We start from the raw sequence: 23,796 nt of genomic DNA, 5'->3' as shown, positions 1-23,796 counted from the left end.
GGGTGCAGGGAGCTAAGTGGTCCATCAAGACCCTTAGCAATTTTCAAGCAGTCGGGGGGGGGGAGGTTAATGAGTTTGAGAATCACTGTATTATAGATATTGGATGCCACTTAACCAGCCTGCTTACTGAGTGCCCTGCATAGGGCTCCATTTCCCCCCCCCCCCGCTCACCCACATTGCCACTTTGTAAAAATCGTATTTAGCGTGCTGGGCCTTTATGGATTTCACCCATGAAGCCACTATGGTATTTGCCAAGCTGTTCCACTGGAAAGGGTGGATAAAGTCTTGCTTTAATGTTGTTTGGTCATTTGCCTCTTCCATTTCCGTAGCATAAGAGAATATTTCTTTTTGCAGTTTTCATACGCAAGGCTTAAATTGCCTCTGAAGCTGTCTTTCACTATTTATGCTAATTTATGATCATAGCTAATCCGGATGTGGAAAATAGAATGAGAGTTAGTTATGATGTAAATGGGATTTTTTTTTTTTTGCCCACATTGATTTTGCAGGCACATTACCAAAACAACAAAACCAAAAACCCACCGCAGTTGAACTCAGGTGTAAAAATGTTTGTAGAATGCCAGGTGCTGAGGAAAATGTCAATCATGGTGGGAGGCAAAAGCATTCAGTCCTTCGGATTACGTGTTCCTCATGTTTACTGGAGTAGATACTAAGTCTGCAGTGCATTGTGGGGCAGAAGAATGATGGGCCTGGTTTTTAAGGCTTCTGGGTTCTCTCTCATAGGGAGGACAAGCAACTGCAGAAAAGGGAGAAGTTTCAGAGAGGCATGTGCTGTGTACACCATTTAGGAACATATTAAGCAGACTTTTGCCAAGTCCATCTAGTTCATTATTAAAACAAAATAAATAAATAAATAAAATCCTTCCAGTAGTACCTTAGAGACCAACTAAGTTTGTTCTTGGTATGAGCTTTTGTGTGCATGCACACTTCTTCAGATGCACACTTCTTCTTCTATACAAGATCTCCAAGTAGCTGTCTTACTACAAAGGAATTTCAGAAATAGACTGGAAAGAGAAGCTCCTGAATTGCAACTCATTACCAAACCTAAAACCATGGAGAGACCTGGTCTGAACAAAGACATTGGATTCTTATCTCATTATACATGACAAAGCTATCTTTAGCCATCTCACCCTTTGCTTTTTCCTGTAAGACCAATTGCAGTCGTTAACAGTCGTCAACAGGTTTTCCACACCTATCAGCCAATCACCCATTCCCACCACCCTTCTGAGTAATACCCCTCCCCACTCTCTCACTATATATATGGGTCTGGTGACTTCTGTTTCAGTGTATCTGAAGAAGTATGCATGCACACGAAAGCTCATACCAAGAACAAACTTAGTTGGTCTCTAAGGTGCTAGTGGAAGGAATTTTTTTTATTTTTTATTTTGTTTTGACTATGGCAGACCAACACGGCTACCTTCCTGTAACTAATACATAATTGGTTACTCACAGCAGCACCCCCTCCCTACACATACGATATGCATTGCATTTCCTTTGCCTTGAAATGAATGGTGTGCAACAGTGTAATTAATTGTGCAGACAGAGAGACAGACAGACAATGTAGTTCTTGTCAGAAGCTCAAGTGCAGTGGAATGGAAACACTTCTGAGTATTGGAGCAGAAATTGACGCCTTCTTACATCCCTAGTCTGAACTGATACCAACTCATCCCCCTCTTCATATGTTGACCATCCTTTATCTGCAAGTTCATTGATCACATGTCATTATAGATATGCTTCAGTTCCAATCTTTATGCCAGGAAAACAGCTGCAGATAAGTTCCCATATAGTCACTGAAGAGAGATTTAAATTATTGGAGACACTTAAACTCAAACTACATTGTGGCTCTTCTTCTTCTTCTTCTTCTTCTTCTTCTTCTTCTTCTTCTTCTTCTTCTTCTTCTTCCTCCTCCTCCTCCTCCTCCTCCTCCTCCTCCTCCTCCTCCTCCTCCATCACCTCCTCATCCATGGCTAAATTCAGAATACAGTACCCCATATATAGCTTTTGACTTATTTAGACATCTTGAGTTATTGGAATCATAGAGTTGAAAGGGACACAAAGGGTGATCTGTTCTGACCCCCTGCAGTGCCTGACTAGTTGATTAATTAGTTTATTATTTCCAGTTCACGTAGCAAAGCATATATTATAACTGTTATCGCCTACCACCCTTTATAATACATGCAGGGAAGGGACAAGGGTGAAATCACAAAATTTGCAAAGTGATCATTTGGAGAAATGTTACCTGTGCTTATTACCAGATCAGCAAGGGAACAAGCTTAGTAACAACAGCTATATAATGTCAAGCAAAGGTTAGATTTCTTGGGGCAAACCCCACAAAGACTTCTACTCATTAAAATGAGGAAGAGCATGGAAAAGCATTGCAATGGAAACAGTTAGCTCTTGACTGTTCTAGAAGGCATGCTATACACACATATCAGAATAATATGGAGAAATTCTGGGGTGACAGTACCATTTCAGACTGCGGGTGAGTTATTATGCATGCTCCATAGACATTTACCTATTTAACTATATTTCCTCTTTGACATTCTTAAGAACAATATTATAGTTCCCACGGTTGGAGGCAGGAATGCTTCTGAATGCCAGTTGCTAGAAACCACAGGAGGGGAGTGTGCTATTGTGCTGAGGTCTTGCTTGTGAACTTCTCATGGGCATCTGTTCGGTCACTGTGAGAACAGAATGTTGGACTAGATGAACTATTGGCCTGATCCACCAAGGCTGCTCTTACCTTCTCTTGTTCCCCTAAGCAAAGGAAATTTGCTTAATCTGTGGTGATTATGTGTTTAGAGAATCAAGTAAAGGTGTATTGCAAGGAAGAAATAAGTTTATTAGGCTTCTAGAATGAATATGGAAGAGTTGCTCTGTCTAATTCAAGTACAGCTTGACCATTCTTAAGCTTTACATGTTCCCTGCTTCCCCTTGCACATAGGCTACGAACAATATCATCCTAATGTAGGAAGCAGCAGGAAGCATTAGGAGCAGATAGGAAAGTGGTATCTGTGACATTCTGATTTAAGACCTTTCTAGAGTTAATGTAAGAAATTCATAGGTGAATTTCTTTGGCTGGTAGAATCAACTCTCTACTTTACATCAGGGCCAATCCAGATGGCCACTTAACATTTCGCCAAAGAAGAGGAAACGTGTAACCAAAAAAAGAGGACAAGAGAGTATTCAGATATACATAAATTTCTATGTGCTAATACATCTGTGTGCACACATATACATATTTACTATAAAGAGAAATACATCTCACTATAGTAGATAAAACTGACCCGGTGACATGCATACTAGGGTTATAACATTTTAACAACCTCATGTTCCTATAGCTTAGTTAGATGAACGTTTGCCTAAAAACAAAGGGATGATCTATCATTTCCAAATCTTTTGAAAAAAGGTCACCCCGAAATCAGTAAATCAATTTTTGTATTTGCAACTGTATAATGTATTATGTAGTCTGCATAGCACATATATAATACAATGTACATATAATACAATGTACATCACTTCTTATTGCTTAGAATAAGACAAGGTTGCAGTTTTATTCTCCAATACAGTTTTAGGAAGTTCTAGATAGCTGTAAAATAGTCCCATAAACAGTCCCATAAACTTTTTAAAAGTGCTAATACTTATGAGTAGTATATATGGTGATTACAGCTTTTCATTTCAGGGTGGCCTTTTTTCACAACTCAGAAGAATTAGAACCTTTTTCAGTGTATCTCAGCAAAAGTTCATCCCTTTATGGTACAGAAAATCTTTTTTGGGGGGAGGGGGAGTCAAAAAGTTATAACCCTAGCACATGCACACCTGCTTGGTCTGCTGTCTAGGTGCTGTTGATGGGCAATTTCAGGACCCTCCCTGCTCCCCTTGCTTTATATTTAAACTGGACAGCCCTTTGAGTAGAGAACTGTTCTCAGTGAAGTAGGACACATTTATTATTATTGTTGTTGTTGTTGTTGTTGTTGTTCTTATTGTTATTGTTGTTATTTCTTCCATTTATACACTGCCTTTCATCGATCAAGAACGCAGGGCAGTTCACAACAATAAAAGCAATAACACAACCAGCACAAGCATTTTTAAAATGAAAGGTTTAAAACACGGCAATACAGCAGCAAACAGATCAATACAAGTGACCTGGCACAAAATGTCAAAGCATCCCAGAAGCCTGGCTGAATAAATGGCCACTCTAAGCCAGATCTGAAGGAATGCGTTGGCCATATTAACTGCTGATGCTGCCCTTTCATCGATGCCTACTTCTTGCAGCTAAATTCGGCCCTCCATCCACACCCACCTGAGACTTCCTCAGTACCAGAACCCTGCAATACTGTACAAAGGAAACATTTTGCCAAAACACCCATTGAACAATGAAGCCTTTCTAAATGTTTGACAACCTGGCTGTGTATTTTTTGCACAGCAGGAAACATGACTCTCCTAACGTTCAGAGCCCAGCTAATAACAGCATAAGATTTTGTTTATAAAGAGAGTCTTAGCACTCGAGCGTTTCACCACTTTGTTTTAACTGAACTGGCTTTCCCTTTCTACATATATTCTCTGGTTTATTTAAAGTTTATTTATTTTTTGATGAGGGAACAGAGGAATATTTATATAAGGCTCCAGCTGAGTATAACTGTCAGCTTCAAATAAAACCCCTGTTGACTTTGCCTGACATATAAGGAACTGTGTTTCATAGGAAATACTTGTAACAAGCCAATGGCCACAAGCTCATGCACAGCTAAGCATGTTTAAGCTTATTGATTTGAATAGACTAAAGTGAGCTTAAACATGGGGTGGAATGTGGCCAGTGAGAATATTTAGGAAAGGGAAGCCTATCTGCTATCACGGCAGCAAATTCATGGTGGGTATAATTTTAAAGGACCTTCAACATTTGGTCTTTTAGAGATGGGTGGCTGTAATAGTAGTGCATGGAAGAAAATGATTGCAAACCCTGCAAATAGAAATTGAAGGTTGCTTTTGGTGTTACTTTTCTTAATACACAACTCTCAAAATGTTTATAAGGAAATGGTTCCTAACACACACTTTTGGAATGTGCAAAGGTGTGGATGAAAAACTGTCACATACACACTGAGATTCCTAAAGCATATCCACCATTGGTGTGTCTCAGATTTGCATCTGACCACTCACACATTACAAAAGATAGATTCTGACTATCCGTTTCTCCTTTCTTGCATTGGCTTACACAACTGCTCCTGGGCCATTGAAGGGGTCAGTTGCATGACAGAGTTGTTCCAGACCATGCTTTTTTTTTTTTTTTAGGAAGCACTGACTGTAGAAATCAGACTTATTCATATAAGGTGGAGGCTCACTGCAGGCAAGTTGAGGATGGTGCGGGTATTTGCTCCATTGGACCAGCCAGCACAGGATTTGATTGGAAACAGGGTGGTGGGCTAGATGGCTTTTGGCCTCATCCAACAGGGCTTCCCTTATGCTCTTAAATTCATTCCAAAATATGATTTTCCAAAATACGGTTCTTTCTCACAATAATGAAGCCACTGGGAGAGTATGAAAACCTGTACTGCTGGCAAATTCATTTGCACATTTACATCTTCATCAGTCCTGTTTCCTAATCTGTGATTTGGCAGCTATGAAGCACAGCTGCTCTACAAAATCTGTGAGAAGGACTGATTTGCACATTAACCTAGGTTAATGCAGGTTGTGCATGGTGGAGGCCAACTGTTGTGGCCCCTCTGCCTTCTCTTCTCTTACTGCATGTCGGTTTTGAATGTTGAAATCAGCTCTTAGCTAGGCTGTGTTATCTGAATAAGCCTCTTCTTGTTTCAGGGAAACTTTACGGGGCAGATGACTTCCTTCCAGTGCTCATGTACGTACTCGCCCGCAGTGACCTGCCAGAGGTGCTTCTGAATGTGGAGTACATGATGGAACTCATGGACCCTGCACTGCAGCTGGGTGAAGGTATGAAAGACCTCCTTTGTGGCAGAGGGAGGAGCGAAGGTGGAGGTTCATAAGGGCACACCACTGGCAGAAATGAGTACAAGCTGCCCAGCAACCATAATTGTAAATGTTCATCCCAACTTTACATCTGCTCTTCAGCTGGTGGCCAATGGCAAAGCCGGCACCAGAGGACATTTGCCAAGGCCACCATCCTAACATTGGTAGCGTTTCTACTTTGCACAGAGTATGCAGAAGTGTCAAATGCAGCCTAAGAGACTTATTATGATTATCAATTAAATTTGTATACCACCCTTCATTCGTAGATCTCAGGGTGGTTCACAACATAAAAATTACAATATAAAAAGCACAAAATAGATAATAAAAATAAGAACAACAGCAACCCAATAATCCCTCCTCCCACAACACATTTAAAAGGGCATTGGGTGTCAATCAGCCAAAGGCCTAGTTGAAGAGGAACATTGTCTTCTGGTGCCTAAAGCTGCATGATGAAGGCACCAGGTGAGCCTTCCTGGGGAGACCATTGGACAAGCAGGGAGCCACTGCAGAAAAGACCCGTTCTCATGTTGGCACCCCCCGGACTTCTTGTGGAGGAGGCACATGAAAAAGAATGATTTCAGAAGATGAAATCTCATGGTCCAGGTCTGTTCATATGAGCAGTGGTGGTCCTTGAGGTATTGCAGTCCTGAGCTGTTTAAAGCTTTATAGGTCAAAACCAGCGCTTTGAATTGGACCCAGAAACTAATTGGCAGCCAGTGCATTCGGGCCAGGATTGGCGTCATGTGCTAAAACTGTCTTGTCCCAGTGAGAAACCTGGCCACTGAATTCTGCACCAGCTGAAGTTTCTGAACTATTTTCAGAGGCAACCCTACATATAACACATTGTAGACTACTGCAAACAACATTCTACATGATTCATCTCATCCTGGATATTATCTGTTTGCATGGTTGCCTTTGGACAAGAGATACAGAACAATTAAATCAAGAACGAATAGACTAAAAAAAAAGATTTTATCCAAGAGCTATAACTATTTTAAATGCTGTAACCAAATGATATGATCTTGGGGAGTCGTGATGGATGGTATGTATGTGTATGTGTGGCTGTAAATGTATAAATGTGCATATGTGGCTGTAAATGTGGGATGGCATTCAATTTCGTTGTACTATGTACAATGACAATAAAGTATCTTTCTAGTAGCACCTTAGAGACCAACTGAGTTTGTTCCTGGTATGAGCTTTCGTGTGCATGCACACTTCTTCAGATACCTGAAGCATCTGAAGCATCTGAAGCATCTAAAGCATCTGAAGAAGTGTGCATGCACACGAAAGCTCATACCAGGAACAAACTCAGTTGGTCTCTAAGGTGCTACTAGAAAGAATTTTCGATTTTGCTTTGACTATGGCAGACCAACACGGCTACCCACCTGTAAAATAAAGTATCTATCTGTCTATCTATCATCTATCTATCTATCTATCTATCTATCTATCTATCTATCTATCTATCTACTTCTTCTGGCTCTTCAAGGTTGTGAAGGTCCCACTCAGGGTGCCATCCTGGAGCCACCATGGGCTATTCACCAAGATTCCCCCTTACTTTTTTTTATTTGTTCTTTCTTCATCTCCTGAGATCTACAGTCATGATCATAAGTGGCCACTGGGGGTGCCAGATTCACATGACAGCAGATGACCCTTGGATGGTGGATGTGGGAATGCTTTTGGTTTGCACAACAGTTTGATTGTGTGACATAGGTTTTGGGGCTGTTATACCAGAGCCACTTCATATATTGACCTATAGTGGCAGAGAGAGAGAGAGAGAGAGAGAGAGAGAGAGAGAGAGAGAGAGAGAGATACCAATCAGGAAATGAATCTGGGACCTTTTGCATGCACAGCATATGCTCTGCCAATGAGTGAGCTTTTCCCCTCTCTTCTTTCATGTGACCTTAACACTATGCTCAAGGTTTTGAGGAGGAAGGCATAACTGGGCAGACAAATGGAAGGCAGACAAAAGGAACTACTTCTTCACACACAGTTAAACTATGGAATTCCCTGCCACAAAATGGAGTGGTTGCCTTCAACTTGGGTGGCTTTGAAAAGGGATTCGACAAGTGTTTGGAGGATAAGACTCTTGTTGGCTACTGGCCATAATGTCTTTATAATACCTTCAGAATCAAAGGCAGTATGTTTCTGTATCCCAATTGCTGGGGAGCGCAAGTGTCAGGGTACCACAACACTCCTGTCCTGCTTGCTGACTTCTCATAGGAGTCCAGTTGGCCTCTGGGAGAGTAGGATGCTGAGCTAGAGAGACCTTTGGTCTGATCCACCAGGACTCTTCTCATGTTTCCATTAGGGATGTCAAAGTATTCTAATTTGCTCCGCTTTGGGGAGCAAGCCTATCCATTTCGGACCACCAGACCCATGCACAGACCAGAACATAGATATGTGGAATTTCCCATATGATGAACTGAGGTATGCTAGGGTCTGGCAACATGCTCAAAAGATAGTCCAAGGACTGCCTTCTTTCTTTTAAAAAGTTTTACAGCTGCTTGGAGCAGCTAGTAACTTCATTGTGTCTGCGTGGTAAAAAAAAAGCAACATGGGACAGAAATAGGCCGATTTGCCCATCTCTGCTTTCCATCGCAGGCAAAGAAGAGTTGAGTGTATGTTTAGGACAACAACAACAACAACAGAGTATAATTAAGGCTAATTACTAAAAAAAAAAAAAAAATCTGGCTGTTCCTCTAAGGAGCTCCGAATAGGATACGATGGGCTCCTCTGAAATGTGGTATTCCATCTAGATTTGGCCAGATCCCAGGCTTGATTAGTTGTAAAGATAGAACAGCATCAAACACCTTCATGCAGCACTTTTGCAGGAGCACCACATCTAGTTTTTTATTATTATTATTGAGGCAGTGCCTGTTCTGCCCCCACCTCCATGTCCTTCAGGAACTGGTTCCCCCACCCACACATCAGTCTGTATATCTTTGAAGACAGGATTCTGGGAGGGCTTTAATTGCCGCACTGATTAAAAACTGTGCTGTATCTTTAGTAACTTGCCACTTGGTCATATGCCCCAGGGATCCCCAAGGACACTTGCGCAAACAAATAGGTCCCTTTGACAGTGTTGCTGCCTAGCGATGCCCCCGGAGGGAGCAGATCAACATGCATTTGGAAAGATATTGTTCTGAATGGTTGCAGTGCTTATTTTGCATCCATTTGGAGTTTTGCCATAGAAATGCCATAGTTCAGCCTTCCCCAATCTGGTGCCTTCCAGCTGTTTCAGAGTATAATCCCCATCATCCCCAGTCATTGGTCATGGTGGCTGTGGATGATGGGGATTATAGTCTAGGGCAGGCATAGGCAACCTTCGGCTCTCCAGATGTTTTGGCCTACAACTCCCATGATCCCTAGCTAACAGGACCAGTGGTCAGGGATGATGGGAATTGTAGTCCGAAACATCTGGAGAGCCGAAGGTTGCCTATACCTGGTCTAGGGCTCCAGGTTGGGGTGGGGGGCTGTCATAGATTGCACCTCTTACATTTCATGACCTTTTGGCCTCCTTGTTGATGCCATTTATCGCTGTACACCTCTGCCTCTCTGTGTGTGCACAGGTGGCTCTCAGATGGTGTGCAATCTACCCCATGAAAGCTCATCACGCTGTAAACGCCCCATTGAGTTCAGTGGGGCTTGCTTACATGTGTGAGGCTGCGCTGTAAATCTGCCAGTGTACGCTGTTCTGCTCTAGGTCCTTTGCTGTTGTTGTTTCACTGCAGCAGCCTAACCCAGCTACCCTTCAGGGAAAACTTAAGTGAGTCTCCAAACACATCAGCTGCTGCGTTTTAAGAGCAAGCCGTTCTTCTGAAAATATCGTTCTCCAGTAAAACGTCAGCCAAATGTATTTACAGTGTAATCCTAACCGTATCCACTGAGAACTTGTAATTCCCACTGAATTCAATATATCCATAGAAATTGACATATGCAGTGTTTCCGGTGGTGCATTCTCTCTCTCTCTCTCTCTCTCCTGCTACCCTCAGCGTGGGCAGGTGATGGCGGCATTTGTCTTTAATGGGTTCAACCTGGACACAGTTTAGGCAAACACATACATAGGGCAAGTCCCTTTGATTATAGCAGGAGAGATAATTATGTGCTTAACTTTGTTTTCTTTTGGATTCAGTGGGGTTTAATTTGTGATCAGTTGTGCATCTTACGATTTAGGGTTTATTTAAATCACACACACACAAACCCCAAAAAAGCAGTACGGCAGGCTTTAAAAAACAGCTGGCAAAATTAGGGCTGCCTGTGATGTTTACTTGTTACATCAAATTGGTCAGATTGGTCAAAAATATTTGAGCTTTTGAGTTGCTCCTAATTTATCGGGCAGTAGCTTTAAACAAACAAACAAATAAATAAACAAACAAACAAATAAAGTCATTAATTGTTTTTTTGACAAGTGTTTATAAGAAAACTTGGGTGGCTAGAGTTCATTCAGCTTCCTCTCTTGCCAAGGAGAGGGTGTTCTGTTGAGGAGGAGACTTCTTCAACACCTAATAATAAAACCCCAAAAAATTATTTCCCTCAGAAATATTGTTTTATTCACCTGCTGCTTTGGCATTATTTCAGCAATCAGTCTATTAATTAAATGGATTAATTAATTAATTTAATCAGTGAAAATGTTCACAATTAATGGACTTGCAGTGGAATCACATGCGTTTCTACTCAGAAGTAGAAACAGTAGGCCTTACTCCCAGGGAAGTGAGACCTCCAGGTATAGGGTGGTGTATAAATAATAATAATAATAGTAATAGTAATAATAATAATAATAATAATAATGGATTGCAGCCTTGACCAGGAAACTGTGTACAGGATTGCAATATTTGAGACTTTTCAGTCAACTGACAAAATACAACTCTAATTATAATTCAGACAAATAGAATTCAAGAAGGATCTGATCCATCTTCTAATAGGAATTGCTAGATCTTGGAGGATTCTTATCCAGATTCCGTAAAAAACATAACAGATAATCTGTTGGATTGTGAACAGCTTCTGCAACGGCAGAAGCATGCACACACACCCACACACACACACACCACTACACATGTGCAAAAAACCTAGCACAGTGTTATTAGCAAATGGGGAGATGGACACTAAATTACTATTTAAGAGGGAAGGGCTCTAACAATGGAGAGAAGAAATACTTGGGATGAGGAATTTTGCAAAACATCTGCCAAAGGGGAATGTTTGTACCTCTTGAGTTAGATGGAACTGGAAGGAACCAGAAAGTAGAGTGCTAATTAGTACCAACTAGTGGCAAGCTGCATGATAAGGTGATGTTCCTTGCACTATTTTGAATAGCAGATTGTGCGAGGATAAACTTGTTGTTGGTTCCAGAATTGTATGTTGCTTGGGTGCCATCTGTTGGCCACTTCCAATGACAGTCATATTTCAATACAGTATTTGCGTTTTCAGTCAGTCTCCCTTTAAGGATTGAGGTTCCCCTCCTCTCCTGGCATCATACCTGGCATCATGGAGGCATCATGGGCATAGCCAAGGGTGTGCCCCTCCCTAAATCAATAAAAATACATAAAAATTCATAGCTAACTGAAGGCCTGTCCCCCCCCCCAAAAAAAAATCCTGGCTACGCACATGCCTGGCACATAGCAGCATATCTACTTATGCCAGCCAAAATAATTGCTCTTCTTGCTACCTTTATTCTCAATGACTGTCTCGTGAATATTAGTGGTGATGGCAGCAGCAGCAGGTGCCTGTAACTTATCCCTGCCCAACTAAGCTTCCTTTGCAGGGACTAGCACAGTGATTCAGCAACAGTGAAATATGCAATGAGGCGGCAAAGCACTTTGTGTTTTATAGCAGGTGTATTCTGCAACCTACAAAGACTGTTTATAGCAGGTGTATTCTGCAACCTATAAAGACTGTTTATAGCAGGTGTATTCTGCAACCTTTTCTTGATGAAATACAATGCATTAGTGGTGGAATCATTATGCTTTATTAGTTGTTCTGAGATGCTACCACATTAATGCTGTCTGGAAGAAGCACAACAGCCTCTGCTCTCCCCTCCCAACCCCCCCCCCCAAACATTTGTGGTTTGGAAAGTTACAGGATTTCAGCAAGAAGTAACAGCACATGCGCTGGATGGAAAGGAGCACCCCCAAAACATTTGCAACCACTAATAGTATTCAAAGAAGTTGTGAAGTGAGAAGTTAGGTGAAGCTTGTTGACCGAAAAAAGAAACCATTTGGGGATTGCTGGGAACTGTTTGAATCTCCTCTTGAGAATTGGTGTGATCTCCTCTTATGTACGAACTGAATTGTTCCAAGAGAGATATATAATTACCCAGAAGGCCTTGCATCCTTTTTGGCAGAAGTCTTTTAAGTCCTTTTGTCACCTCTGATCTACAAAGTGTATTACGCACTGTGCAGAAGGGAACTGCCAGCGTCTCTGTAACAGCAGCTCTGCCTCCCCTAAGCTGTGGACCAGTTCACAGATTCCAGCTGGCATTGTCCCTTGCCATGTTAAGGCTCACTATATTGCTTTTTTTAAATAATCTCTTTTAACCTGGCTCCCATTTAGCAACATTTGCTTTGGTTGGTGAGAGGCCCATACCCTGAGGTTGGATAGTCATATGTCAGAAATTCTTTTGCATTGCAGGGGTTTGGACTAGATGACCCTTGGCGTTCCTTCTAACTTTACAATCCTATGATCACATATAACCTCCCCCATAGCATCACAAACACAATTAAACCTGAATGCACAACATAAAGGATGTCTAGAGGGGGGCCCTGTGTTGCACGAAGCAGTACAAAATCAAGAGCAAATGGTTTGGGCTCTTCAACTTTTTTCTTTTTCTTTTTCTTTAGGCTCGTACTATTTAATCACTACTTATGGGGCGGTAGAGCTTATCAAGAGCTATGATAAGATCACAGTCACTCGGCAGCTGAGCTCAGAGGTCCAAGATTCCATTCACCGCTGGGAGAGAAGGAGGACACTCAACAAAGCCCGGGCTTCCCGATCATCTGTTCAGGTTAGGAGATAACATTGATTGCTCTCCTTCATGTATTTAACTTCATTGTTCATTAACTTACAAACATAATAAGCAGAGGCCACAAATCACATTAGTGAGGATGAAATTGGCATCCTAGCTTATTTCAGCTTGTTGGTTTATTATTTGTAAGCTGCGGTGAGAGCCTGTGGTTTAGGGTGGCACGCATACATTTCAGAGACGCCAAACGATAAATGGACATAAATCTGATATCAGGAATCACAAGACAGAGAAACCAGTAGGAGAACACTTCAATCTCCCAGGACATTCTATAAAAGATCTCAAAGTAGCTGTCTTAATACAAAGAAATTTCAGAAATAGACTGGAAAGAGAAGTGGCTGAATTGCAACTAATCACCAAACTTAAAACCATGGAGAAACCTGGTCTGAACAAAGATTGGATTCTTATCTCATTATACATAACAAAGCTATCTTTAGCCATCTCACCCCTTGCCTTTCCCTGCAAGACTAATTGCAGCCGTTAAGAGTTGTCAACAGGTTTTCCACACCTATCAGCTGATCACCCATTCCCACCACCCTTCTGAGTAATACCCCTCCACACTCCCTCACTATATTTAAGGATCTGGTGACTTCTGTTTCAGTGTATCTGAAGAAGTGTGCATGCACACGAAAGCTCAAGAACAAACTCAGTTGGTCTCTAAGGTGCTACTGGAAAGAATTTTCTATTTTGTTTCATATATTTCAGAGAGAAAGAGAAGCTGATTTTAAGTTCCAAGGCAGTTTTCAGCATCTTGTCCTTCAACCACATGGTGGCAGCAAAGCTCCCTTTTGCTACAGGAATAAAATACCATATTGGCTCTCTTCACCAGAACCAAGGCTGTGTACTCACTATGCCTTTAAAGCATAGCCTTTCCCTCGAGGAATTCTGGGCACTCTCGTTTGTTGTAAACAAAGTATATGCCATACCCTATTATTCCCCGGCCTCAAGGGGTTTACAGTCTAAAACTCAGTTTGGGAGAGAGTCCCTCAGATACTTGGCATAACATGCCAGCTCATAGTCTCCATCTGCACAATACATTTAAAGAGTTGATCGAGAGACCCTTACTCCCCTCACAGAACAACAGTTTCCAAAGTGGTTTAACAGGCAGTCTTTTCTCCCTAGGAAACTGTGGGGATTATAGCTCTGTAAGGGAAATGGGGGCCTCTAGTCCTGACAACTCTCAGCACCCTAAACAAACTGTGGGTCCCAGGGTTCTTTAAGGGAAGTCATAGTATCAGAATGATTTAAAAGTATAGCACAGATTGGGCCTCAGTCGTCCCTTCTCCAGGCTAAAGGTGTCTAATTCCTTCAAACTTTCTACATGACAGCCATTCAGATATTTGACGGTGGGTGTGGTACCTCTTAATCATCTAATCACCAAGCTAAACAAACCTAACTCTTTCAACTTTTCTTTATAGGACTTGATATCCAGGCCCCTCGCCATCTTCACAGCCTTTATTGCTCATCAATAGTGCTATGTTGTTGATTTTGATAGATTCGCAATACAGTGGTACCTCTGGTTAAGTACTTAATTCGTTCCGGAGGTCCGTTCTTAACCTGAAACTGTTCTTAACCTGAAGCACCACTTTAGCTAATGGGACCTTCCGCTGCCGCTGCACCGCCAGAGCACGATTTCTGTTCTTATCCTGAAGCAAAGTTCTTAACCTGAAGCGTTATTTCTGGGTTAGCGGAGTCTGTAACCTGAAGCGTATGTAACCTGAAGCATATGTAACCCGAGGTACCACTGTATCTATTAGTGATCACTATCTATCAATTGACATTTTAATATCTATGGATAACATAACCCACGCTCCTTGTTTCCAGGATTTCATCACAATCTCCTTTATGGAGGCTGAGGAGAACACCAGGACGCTGGCCTACCGAACTGACTCAACAACGCACCAGCTGAGCCAGCAGTGCGCTGAGAAATTCGAAGTCCCAGAGCCTCAGAACTATGGGCTGTTTGTTCAGGTTGACGACAAGAACCTGCGGCTAGATGGTGACGCCCACCCTCACCACATCAAATCCCACCTCCTGAGCAAAGAGCCCAAGCCGACTTTCCATTTTATTTATAAGGAGATAGGCGGAGAGGAGCTGCCAGTTCCCATTATCAAGGACCCAGATGTTTTATAACAGCAAAGCTGTTCTCTTGTAGAAGACTTGTTCAAACAGCCGTGGCGTTTTTCATTTCAAAACTTCCTGATTTCCACCAGGTCACAGGAGCACAGCCAAGTGCATCTTCTGAGCAGAATGGTGATGGTCGAAAGCCTATGCAAATCTTCATCTGGTGCATTTCCTCAACAGAATTCATTTTCCACAGTAAATTGAATATTCTAAGCAGCTTTCACTCTTGAAGGAGGGTGGGGGACTTGAACAATTCAGAACCTTAAAACGTGAGCAAATGATGTGACAGCTGCCCTGGTACAAAGTAGGTAGGTTTGTGGTTATGGGCAAATGGCAATATATAAGTCCATCCAGTTATCAAATCAACAGTATTGTCAGAGAAGGTCCACCAAAGAAAATTCAAATAGTCCTCCCTGTAGTAGTAAAAAAAAGATAATAAAGTGAATCTATGTGGCGTCCTTTCCTTTTCCATCCAAGGAAACAAACTTGGGACCAGCTTGCTGTTACATGCAAACCAAGTACTCATGGTTTGTTTCTCTCCTAACAAATCATGATGATAATAATAAGAATTTTATTATTTATACCCCACCCATCTGTCTGGGTTTCCCCTGCCACTCTGGGCTGCTTAAAGAATATCTAAAAACATAATAAAAACACCAGGCCATAAAAACTTCTCTAAACAGGGCTGCCTTCAGATGTCTTCTAAAAGTCAGATAGTTGTTTATTTCCTTGACATTTGAAGGGAGGGTGTTCCACCGGGAGGGCGCCACTACCGAGAAGGCCCTCTGCCTGGTAAGCCAAGCAACAAACCAGAAGTGGTAGTTCACATATGATGGCTTGTTTTCCTGGTTTGTTTTATCTCTATCCAGGAAAGAAGGGTTAGGGGAGCAGCAGCATGAAGTCTTTTGAATAGCATATACTAGCACAAATCCTCGCATTAAACATATCGTAATTTGAGCTACGGTTTAATGTGACATGTGAACCACTTTTGACAAGACTCCCAACGTTTTCCCCCTCACCCTCCTCAGTGGTAAGGCAGACAGTGCCTACCTAAAATTAAGTCTAAATTGACATTAAAAGAGTGCTCCCCCCCCCACTGGATGTTTCTTTCTTTCTCTTCCTTGTAACATTTAGTTCAGGAATAGGGAGCATTTGGCCCTTCAGAGCTTGCTAAGACATGATGGGAATTGCAGTTCAGAAGCATCTAGTTGGAAAAGAAACGTGTGAAATGATTATGTCCATTGCTCCAGCTTTGCCTTGCATCATTGGCTGTTGGTGACAGAGCAACATGCGGTACGGTGATTCCATGTGGCTCCTTCACAAGCAAAAGACACAGAGCTGACACACTTGTAGAAATGCTGAGGGTTTTTTTATTCCACCGAGGGCATCAGAAATCAGAATCGAGAATCAGATCACACAGTGAAGTGGAAATGTTTTCGTCTTGAATCCACATCGAAGTCACTTCTCTTTACCTTCCACAAACATCCCACCTAACAGTTTAAGGGCAGGCGGTTTTACACAGAGGGAGGGAGGCAGAAGTAGAGGAAGAGAAAGGTGTGCAGAGAAAGTGGCGACAAAGAGAGACTTGAGAAGCAACAGCCAGTTATGGAAATTCTGTGTTCTGTAACAATGAAAGTGAAATGTTCAGAGTTAAAATTGGAGGGCTGGAGCTTGGGGGTGGGGAATCCGTGTAACACCATATGTAGCTTTTGAGGTGCTACCGCTGAGATAAATGGTGCATATTCTTCTGCTGTTGGTCACCCTGTGTGGATAAAATGTGAGGGTCTTTTCGAAGTCTACAGGGGCCACAAAAACAAACCTAGGCAGCCTGGATGTAAGTTGTACAGCTTAGTACATATGATGTTTGCAGCATAGCCTTATACCGGTAATCACACAATGCATACAGTCTTCCAATATTAAAAAATGCACCGCCTGAGTGAATAATATTGGTGTCGTACATGTGGCTAATTAATTGTTACTCCCCACCCCTCAGTTCATTATAGCTGTAGCAACTTGGATGATCTATATGTATTGTTACACAGCTTTTCTAAGCAGAGAAGTTGTAAGTGGGCTGCCAACTGCCGGGTCATATCTTGCGTTAGATGTGACCTAGAAGAACTATGTTGCTGGTCTACCTCTGTGACAATTCTGCAATGAAAAGTGCACTGGGGGCGTAACCTATCCCTAGAATTCTAGGTTAGAGTTAGGCTGTCTAAAAGCATTAGAAACAGATTGGCCACCCATTCACCCTGGGAAGCTGCTCCATAATTTTCTGAAGCACACAGTTACGGCCGACCCACTGACTGCTCCCTGTCTGTTGAGGCATGAGCTGCTTAAGAGCTTGAAATCAACCAGTTCTTTCGGAAGTTAGCTACTATGCTGGACTGATCTGATGATATCTTGAGGAGATAGGACCTTTTCTGTCACTTTATAAAAAGTGCATCTTCCAACAATGCGTTCTTTTGTTTCGTATAGAAATATTTCATCTCCGCCTTAGATATACAGAAGCAGTTTATCAGAAATGTTGCAGTAATGTCTTTTTATGTGTATTTATTTCCCTGTGTCACTGTATATATTTTGAGCAATGTCTGGTTCATAAACAAAGACTTTGGAGACAAATGCTTGCCACAGTAATTTTGCTTTGGTCCTCTGCAACAGCTCAAACAAAGAAAGTCAAAGGACACTGGGTGGCCTCTCAGCTATCACCCTACCTTTTGTACTCAGGGCCTGGAAATGAATCCTGTAACTATGTTGCCTGTTTAATCTTCTAACGATGCTGTATTGCTGTGTGATTTTATAATATAAAGCCATGCTGTTTAAAAAAGTTGTCATTGCTAATATTCCTCCAAGAAAAGCTGCTGCTGTTCCAAAACGTTTGACCTTGGCATTAAAATCCCACACAAACACTTCGGTTTTCCTTAAATGCCACTGTAATCCTTTTCTCCCTGAAAAAAAGAGAGAGTAAGATTGTATTCCATAAACATGGTTTTAACAGTGAGTCCGTAAGTGACTGTGGAGGCCAATTCTGGATCCACATGTCCTTCCACAGTGGGGACATAGGTTTTCCGGGCAAGAGTTGATCATGGTGAGGGTTTGCCAAATGTGCCTTCCTCTTAGCTCGTTTCTTCTTTTCGCCCTGAGTTCATGCTTCTTCAAAGTCCATGACACCCATCTAGTCCAGCATCCTATTTCAATCATATGCCTTTGAGAAACAGGCATCTCCCGCTGTTGCTCCCCAGCAACTAGTGCTGAGAGGCATCCTGCCTGTGAAACGCAGAGACTGCATATAGCAGTGAGGAATAGCAGAAAATTGATGGAGACTGCATATAGCAGTGAGGAATAGCAGAAAATTGATGGACTGAGGGTGGAGTTCAGCATTACACTACGGAGATTGTTCCATCTGGCAAGCAATCCTTGTGCTGTTGGAACAATCTCCGCTCTCCTCCATGTCTTGTTCTGTGAGTTCTCCTGACTCTCCAGAGCAGATCTGCGGAGGATGCCAGCAGTGCATGCGGGGGAGAGTCCCATTGCACAAGCTTCCACTAGCACAAATATTTAGTTGAATCTGACTCTTCTACACCATAAAACCCCTTTTCAAAGACTTGAGGTGCTTCCTTCTTGACCCTTTTTGTCCTGTCTGCTCCATTTCGCTAGTATTGCACTAGCAGTGGCAAAGAGTACGATCACGTCAAGACACTCACTGTTTTGTCATAGGGAATACTAGTGAATTCAGGTTGTGCAATTAGTTGATCTGGTGCTCTTGTGCAACAAACCTGCTTCCACTGAACAAACAACAATTGTGCTTCAACTTTTTGTGGGAAATGCACGGGGATGTGGCTAATAGGAATTGCTTGGTGCGACATATAACTTCAGTGAGTAAGTGGTATATAAATTGTCAGGAAAGAGGGCATCTAAGTATGTCTTCATTAATTCATACCCAATTCCAAATTTTCCAGTCCCATTTCCTGTTGGCTGTGATTTTCCATCCTAGGTTTTTGGTTTTAAGGGCGAAGTCCTTTTTCCATTTCCCCCATTCTTTTTCCAAACCAATCTCCAAAAGCTTAGAGGCTTTTTCTTCTGTGTTCACGTCAGCTTGTACACAAGGCCCTTTCCCTCTCAGCTCTCTCTGCCATCTCAGATGGTTTCTTAATGTCTCTGTTCATAATTCTATTCATCTCTTCCAACACCACAACCACATCATTTTGTCTGTTTCAGACTTCCAGACACTCCATTTCATCACCTGCTGTTTCCCACTTTGCCTGTATTTTCTCATGTCCTGTGCATTCTTGAATCTGATGTTTCTCTGATGCATTCTCATTTACCATTCTGCACTTCTCAGCCCTTAATTCTGTCAGTTGCTCATCTGGTAGTTGTCACATGATACCAACCATGGTCAGATAGTTGTTTATTTCCTTGACATCTGATGGGAGGGCGTTCCACAAGGCAGGCAGCACTCCCAAGAAGACCCTCTGCCTGGTTCCCTGAAACCTCACTTCTCGCAGTGAGGAACTGCCAGAAGGCCCTTGGTGCTGGACCTCAGTGTCTGGGCTGAACTGTGAGGGTGGAGATGCTCCTTCAGGTATACTGGGCCAAGGCTGTTTAGGGCTTCAAAGGTCAGCACCAAAACTTTGAATTGTGCTCAGAAAGGTTAGCCTTCAGGGCACCATGTCAGCAAAACTTCCCTTCTTTTAATTACTTTTGAGATTGGAAGCAATTACGACTTGGGTGGTCTATCTGCAAATTAATTCTCACCGAGAATGCAAATTGACTACTGTCATAAGAAGAGGCATTAATCAGCAGGCTGAAAAACAAAGCAAAAAGCGCATCCTAATTATTGGATTAGGATACCGATACTCTGGTTTGTTAAAAGTCTAAAAATATGATACAGCAAGAAATAACCTCCCTGCAAACAAATCAGAACGAATGCTCGATATATAACTAACAACAACTAACCTTTTTACAGACTTGGTGCAAACAATTCAGGATGCTTCAACAATAAGCAGGTCATCTGGAAGTGATCTAAGAGAAAGGGTTAGATGAAAAGGGAAGGGTCTAAGGCTATCTCTGGATAGTAGCCATGATGGTTATGAGTAGAAGGCAGCCTCTGAATACTAGTTGTTCTGGAGCCCTAATGGAAAGAGTTCTCTTTCACTCTGATCCTTCTTTCCAGCTCCCATAGGCATCTGGTTGGCCACTGTGAGAACAGGATGCAGGACTAGATGAGCCTTTGATCTGATCCAGCAGTCAGGTTTTTGGGACCCTGTACTAGTGATTTCTGTTCAGAAGTCATTATGTGCCAAAATGTGTTGGGTCTGGAATGCACTTGTTTCATTTCAAAGCCTCTGGAGTTCCTCTCTCTGCTTACCATCACTCCCCCATCACTGTGGGGTCTTTTCAAAATTGTGTTTCACTTATTTATTTATATGGGGGTGTATTCAACATAAACTTAAGGTGCAATAATTTCTGCTTTCCCAACGGTACAACCCCCCCCCCCGGCTAGAGCACATGGGGGGTGTGGGGTTGGAGGTGGAAAGTCTTCTTGCACTACTGGGACTCCTTGCACTTATTTCCACTAGCAAAACGAGCTAGTCGAACACAGCCTTTAGTATCTTATTTATAAAAATATTTGTATACACTGCAATTCCATAAAAGCAATAAAAGTAGTTAAGGATAATTATAATACAATAAAAACCACACACACACAGAAAAAACAGCTGACTCTTATGGAAAATGTTTTCCTTAATTGCCTGCAAGCAAATAAAAGTTTTCAGCAAACTATTTGAAAATTAACACAGAAGGCACCTGTAGAATATCTATTGGAAGAGCAGCAGGGCAATAATATTGAAGGTCCAGTTTCGTGCTGATGCCAAATGGGCCTCACCAACTATGGGGACAAGCAGTGAGGCTCCTACGATGTTCTCGGTGTTAGTGTGCAAGCTGATAGGGCTGCCATTATTGGTATTTCTAGCTCCCTCCACCGAGACCCTAGAAGTTAAACTTCTGAGGGGTGAGCAGATGCCTCTCTTCTGCAGAGCAGATTAATAGATGGATGGATGGCTTGAATGAACTGATTCCCTGGTCTTCAGGGTAAAACAATGTCTAGTTTAGCTTACCCAAAACCCACTGTAAAAAACCAATGGATCAAAAGATAAAAACAGTAGTGGGTGGACAGCAACTGAATGAATGCAGCAGTCAAAACAATTCCAACATAGATTTAAAAAATATTAAATGAAAACCTGAGCATTCCGTAAACAGGGAACACCAGGATGCTTGGTAGATAGAAATTTCTAGCATAGTAAGCTAAAGCAATGCACACCCCACTGACTTAAAAATCAGTGCATGTCAGGCTTCCTTGCACAATGTGTAATATGGGGGAAAGTAAGGGGGGGCTCAGACCATGATCCTTGGTGTGTGGATAGGGGCCTTGTGAGTATTTCACCTCTGATCTCTTGGAGACTATGCTATCTCCTTATCATACTGCCCCAGACAACCAAACCTTTCTATCACAGTTTTTACAAAAGCAAGGGCAGCAGTTTTGTGCTAATGACCCACTATGATCATGTGAAAGGATGGGTGACTTGAGTGACTCAGGAGATTCACATGACTTGTGAGTAAAATCTACTCTACATCTGAGAAATTTGCCTTCTGGGAACGTTGCACAATGGGGACAAACATCTGTTTCCTTGCAAAACTCTTGTTTTTGCATGCAAATAAATAAATAACTGAGAAATGCATGTGAGACAGGCATAGGGTCATGTGCTCACTTATTCACTGGGTAAGCAGCAACTAAGGATGAGCAAATCTGTCAGTTTTGGTTTTTCTCCATTTCACATTTTCCCAGTCTAAAGTTCAGTTCTCCACCTTTCCATGAAAATCTTTAAAAAACAAACAAACCTGAAGCAGACACGTGCATACAAAGGAAAAAAGCAGCCCTCCCTCTTCTGCCCTGCGCTCATGCAACCCTACTGTGGCTTTGGATAGGGTCATTTCATCGCCTTTGAGCCCCCTTCCCCATCCATTAAGGATTGCTGCCCTACAAAATTGCAAGTGGGTCCCACAACAAAATGTTGCAGTGTGTCCTCAGCGTACAAGCATTACCCGAGCCCACAGCTGTTGTTGTCGGCATCTGTCTCAAGAGTCAATGGAGTGTGCCTCAAATCTGTGTGTTTGCAGCACTAAACTTGGGCGCAAGCCTGGGCAGTGTGTATGAAGGTCCTGGGATGCTCAGATGGCAAGACCCTTCCGCTTCTTGGTCTCGCTGATGTTCTCCAAAGCAGTGTTTTTCAATCACTGTTCCGCGGCACACTAGTGTGCCGCGAGATGTTGCCTGGTGTGCCGTGGGAAAAATTACTTTATATATAGTCAATATAGGCACAGAGTTAATTTTTTTAACATTTTCTAATGGTGGTGTGCCTCGTGATTTTTTTTTCATGAAACAAGTGTGCCTTTGCCCAAAAAAGGTTGAAAAACACTGCTCCAAAGGATAGCAGCACCACCTTGTGCCATCCAACAGTCTTAAGGACGCCACTCCAGATTTGTATAGGGTTTACTCCTTAGCCTTTTCTTCCCCAAAAAATATCCCACAAGGTAGTGGAGGTTTAGGACCAGAGTTTTCCTTCTCCTAGATGGGCTACATTCCCAGGCTGACTAGCCCCACCTGTCCATCACTTCCCTCTACAGCACAGGCAGAAACTGCCTTCTTGACCATTGGACTCAATATTGTTCTTTTCCATTCAATCCTCCAGAGCCTGCCTTCACCTGCAGGGGAGGTCCCTAACTCACCAAGGGTTTGAGACCCACTGGCTACCCTCACTTGGTTAGTTGGCCAGTCGAAGCCATTTCCCGGGGGTGTGGCCACTGTCACATGCTGACAGCTTCTAGGAGCCACTGGTGACAGCTGAGGAGCAATTTGTATACCCCATCAGAAGTACTAGGTAAAAGGTAAATGACCCCTGGATGGTTAAGTCCAGTCAAAGCCGACTATGGGGTGAGGCGCTCAGTTGTGGCTCTCATCTCACTTCAGGCCGAGGGAGCTGGCAATTGTCCACAGAGAACTTTCCAGGTAATATGGCCAGCATGATTAGACCACTTCTGATGCAATGGAACACCAAGACAGAAACCAGAGCACACAGAAATGCTGTTTACTTTCCCGCCGCAGTGGTACCTATTTATCTACTTGCATTGGCATGCTTTTGAACTGCTAGGTTGGCAGGAGCTGGGACAGAGCAGAGGGAGCTCACCCCGTTGCAGGGATTTGAACCACCAACTTTCAGATCAGCAAGCCCAAGAGGCTCAGTAGTTTAGATCACAGTGCCACCTGCATCCCTACATCAGAAGTACTACCCCTCCCCTAACACCCCATACAGCCCATGACTGAGCAGGTTATATATATAAAAAGAGGAGAACTTACTGCAAACTGGTTCTCAATTTATATGCATTTTGTAAATATATATATATATTTAATCCAGGTGCAACCAGTCTGCATGCAAATCAAGAAACTTGACTTTCTGATTTTTGGGGGGCAGGGCTGGGGGGAACTGCTGCTGCTGCAATCCTTCTTGTGAAAAGAAAATGTTTGCTTTCTCAAAAACAGGATCTGGCTCTCCACTCATTTTGTTAGGTATCTGCTTCCCCTTGTTTTTCTCATCTCCTATACACAC

At 42.5% G+C, this 23,796-nt stretch overlaps 1 protein-coding gene across 3 annotated transcripts in view; it reads left to right on the top strand.

Annotated features, from left to right (window-relative positions):
* The window catches only part of RIN3 (Ras and Rab interactor 3), a 70,714-nt gene extending 55,133 nt beyond the window's left edge, over window positions 1-15,581 (top strand). For 2 of the 3 annotated variants that reach the window (XM_033140818.1, XM_033140826.1), the window contains 3 exons: window positions 5,830-5,961; window positions 12,831-12,994; window positions 14,837-15,581. In XM_033140818.1, coding sequence (XP_032996709.1) covers window positions 5,830-5,961; window positions 12,831-12,994; window positions 14,837-15,145 — 605 coding nt within the window. In that variant the 3' untranslated portion in view covers window positions 15,146-15,581. Of the gene's footprint in view, window positions 1-5,829; window positions 5,962-12,830; window positions 12,995-14,430; window positions 14,513-14,836 lie in introns of those variants that run through there. The other variant, XM_033140835.1, reaches the window with a different exon arrangement.
* Window positions 15,582-23,796: the final 8,215 nt, after the last annotated feature.

Source organism: Lacerta agilis, chromosome 1 (assembly GCF_009819535.1).
Source record: "Lacerta agilis isolate rLacAgi1 chromosome 1, rLacAgi1.pri, whole genome shotgun sequence".
NCBI classification, from domain to species: Eukaryota; Metazoa; Chordata; class Lepidosauria; order Squamata; family Lacertidae; genus Lacerta; species Lacerta agilis.
The sequence above is the reverse complement of the archived record's forward strand: the minus strand, read 5'-3'. Positions and strand labels throughout refer to the sequence as shown.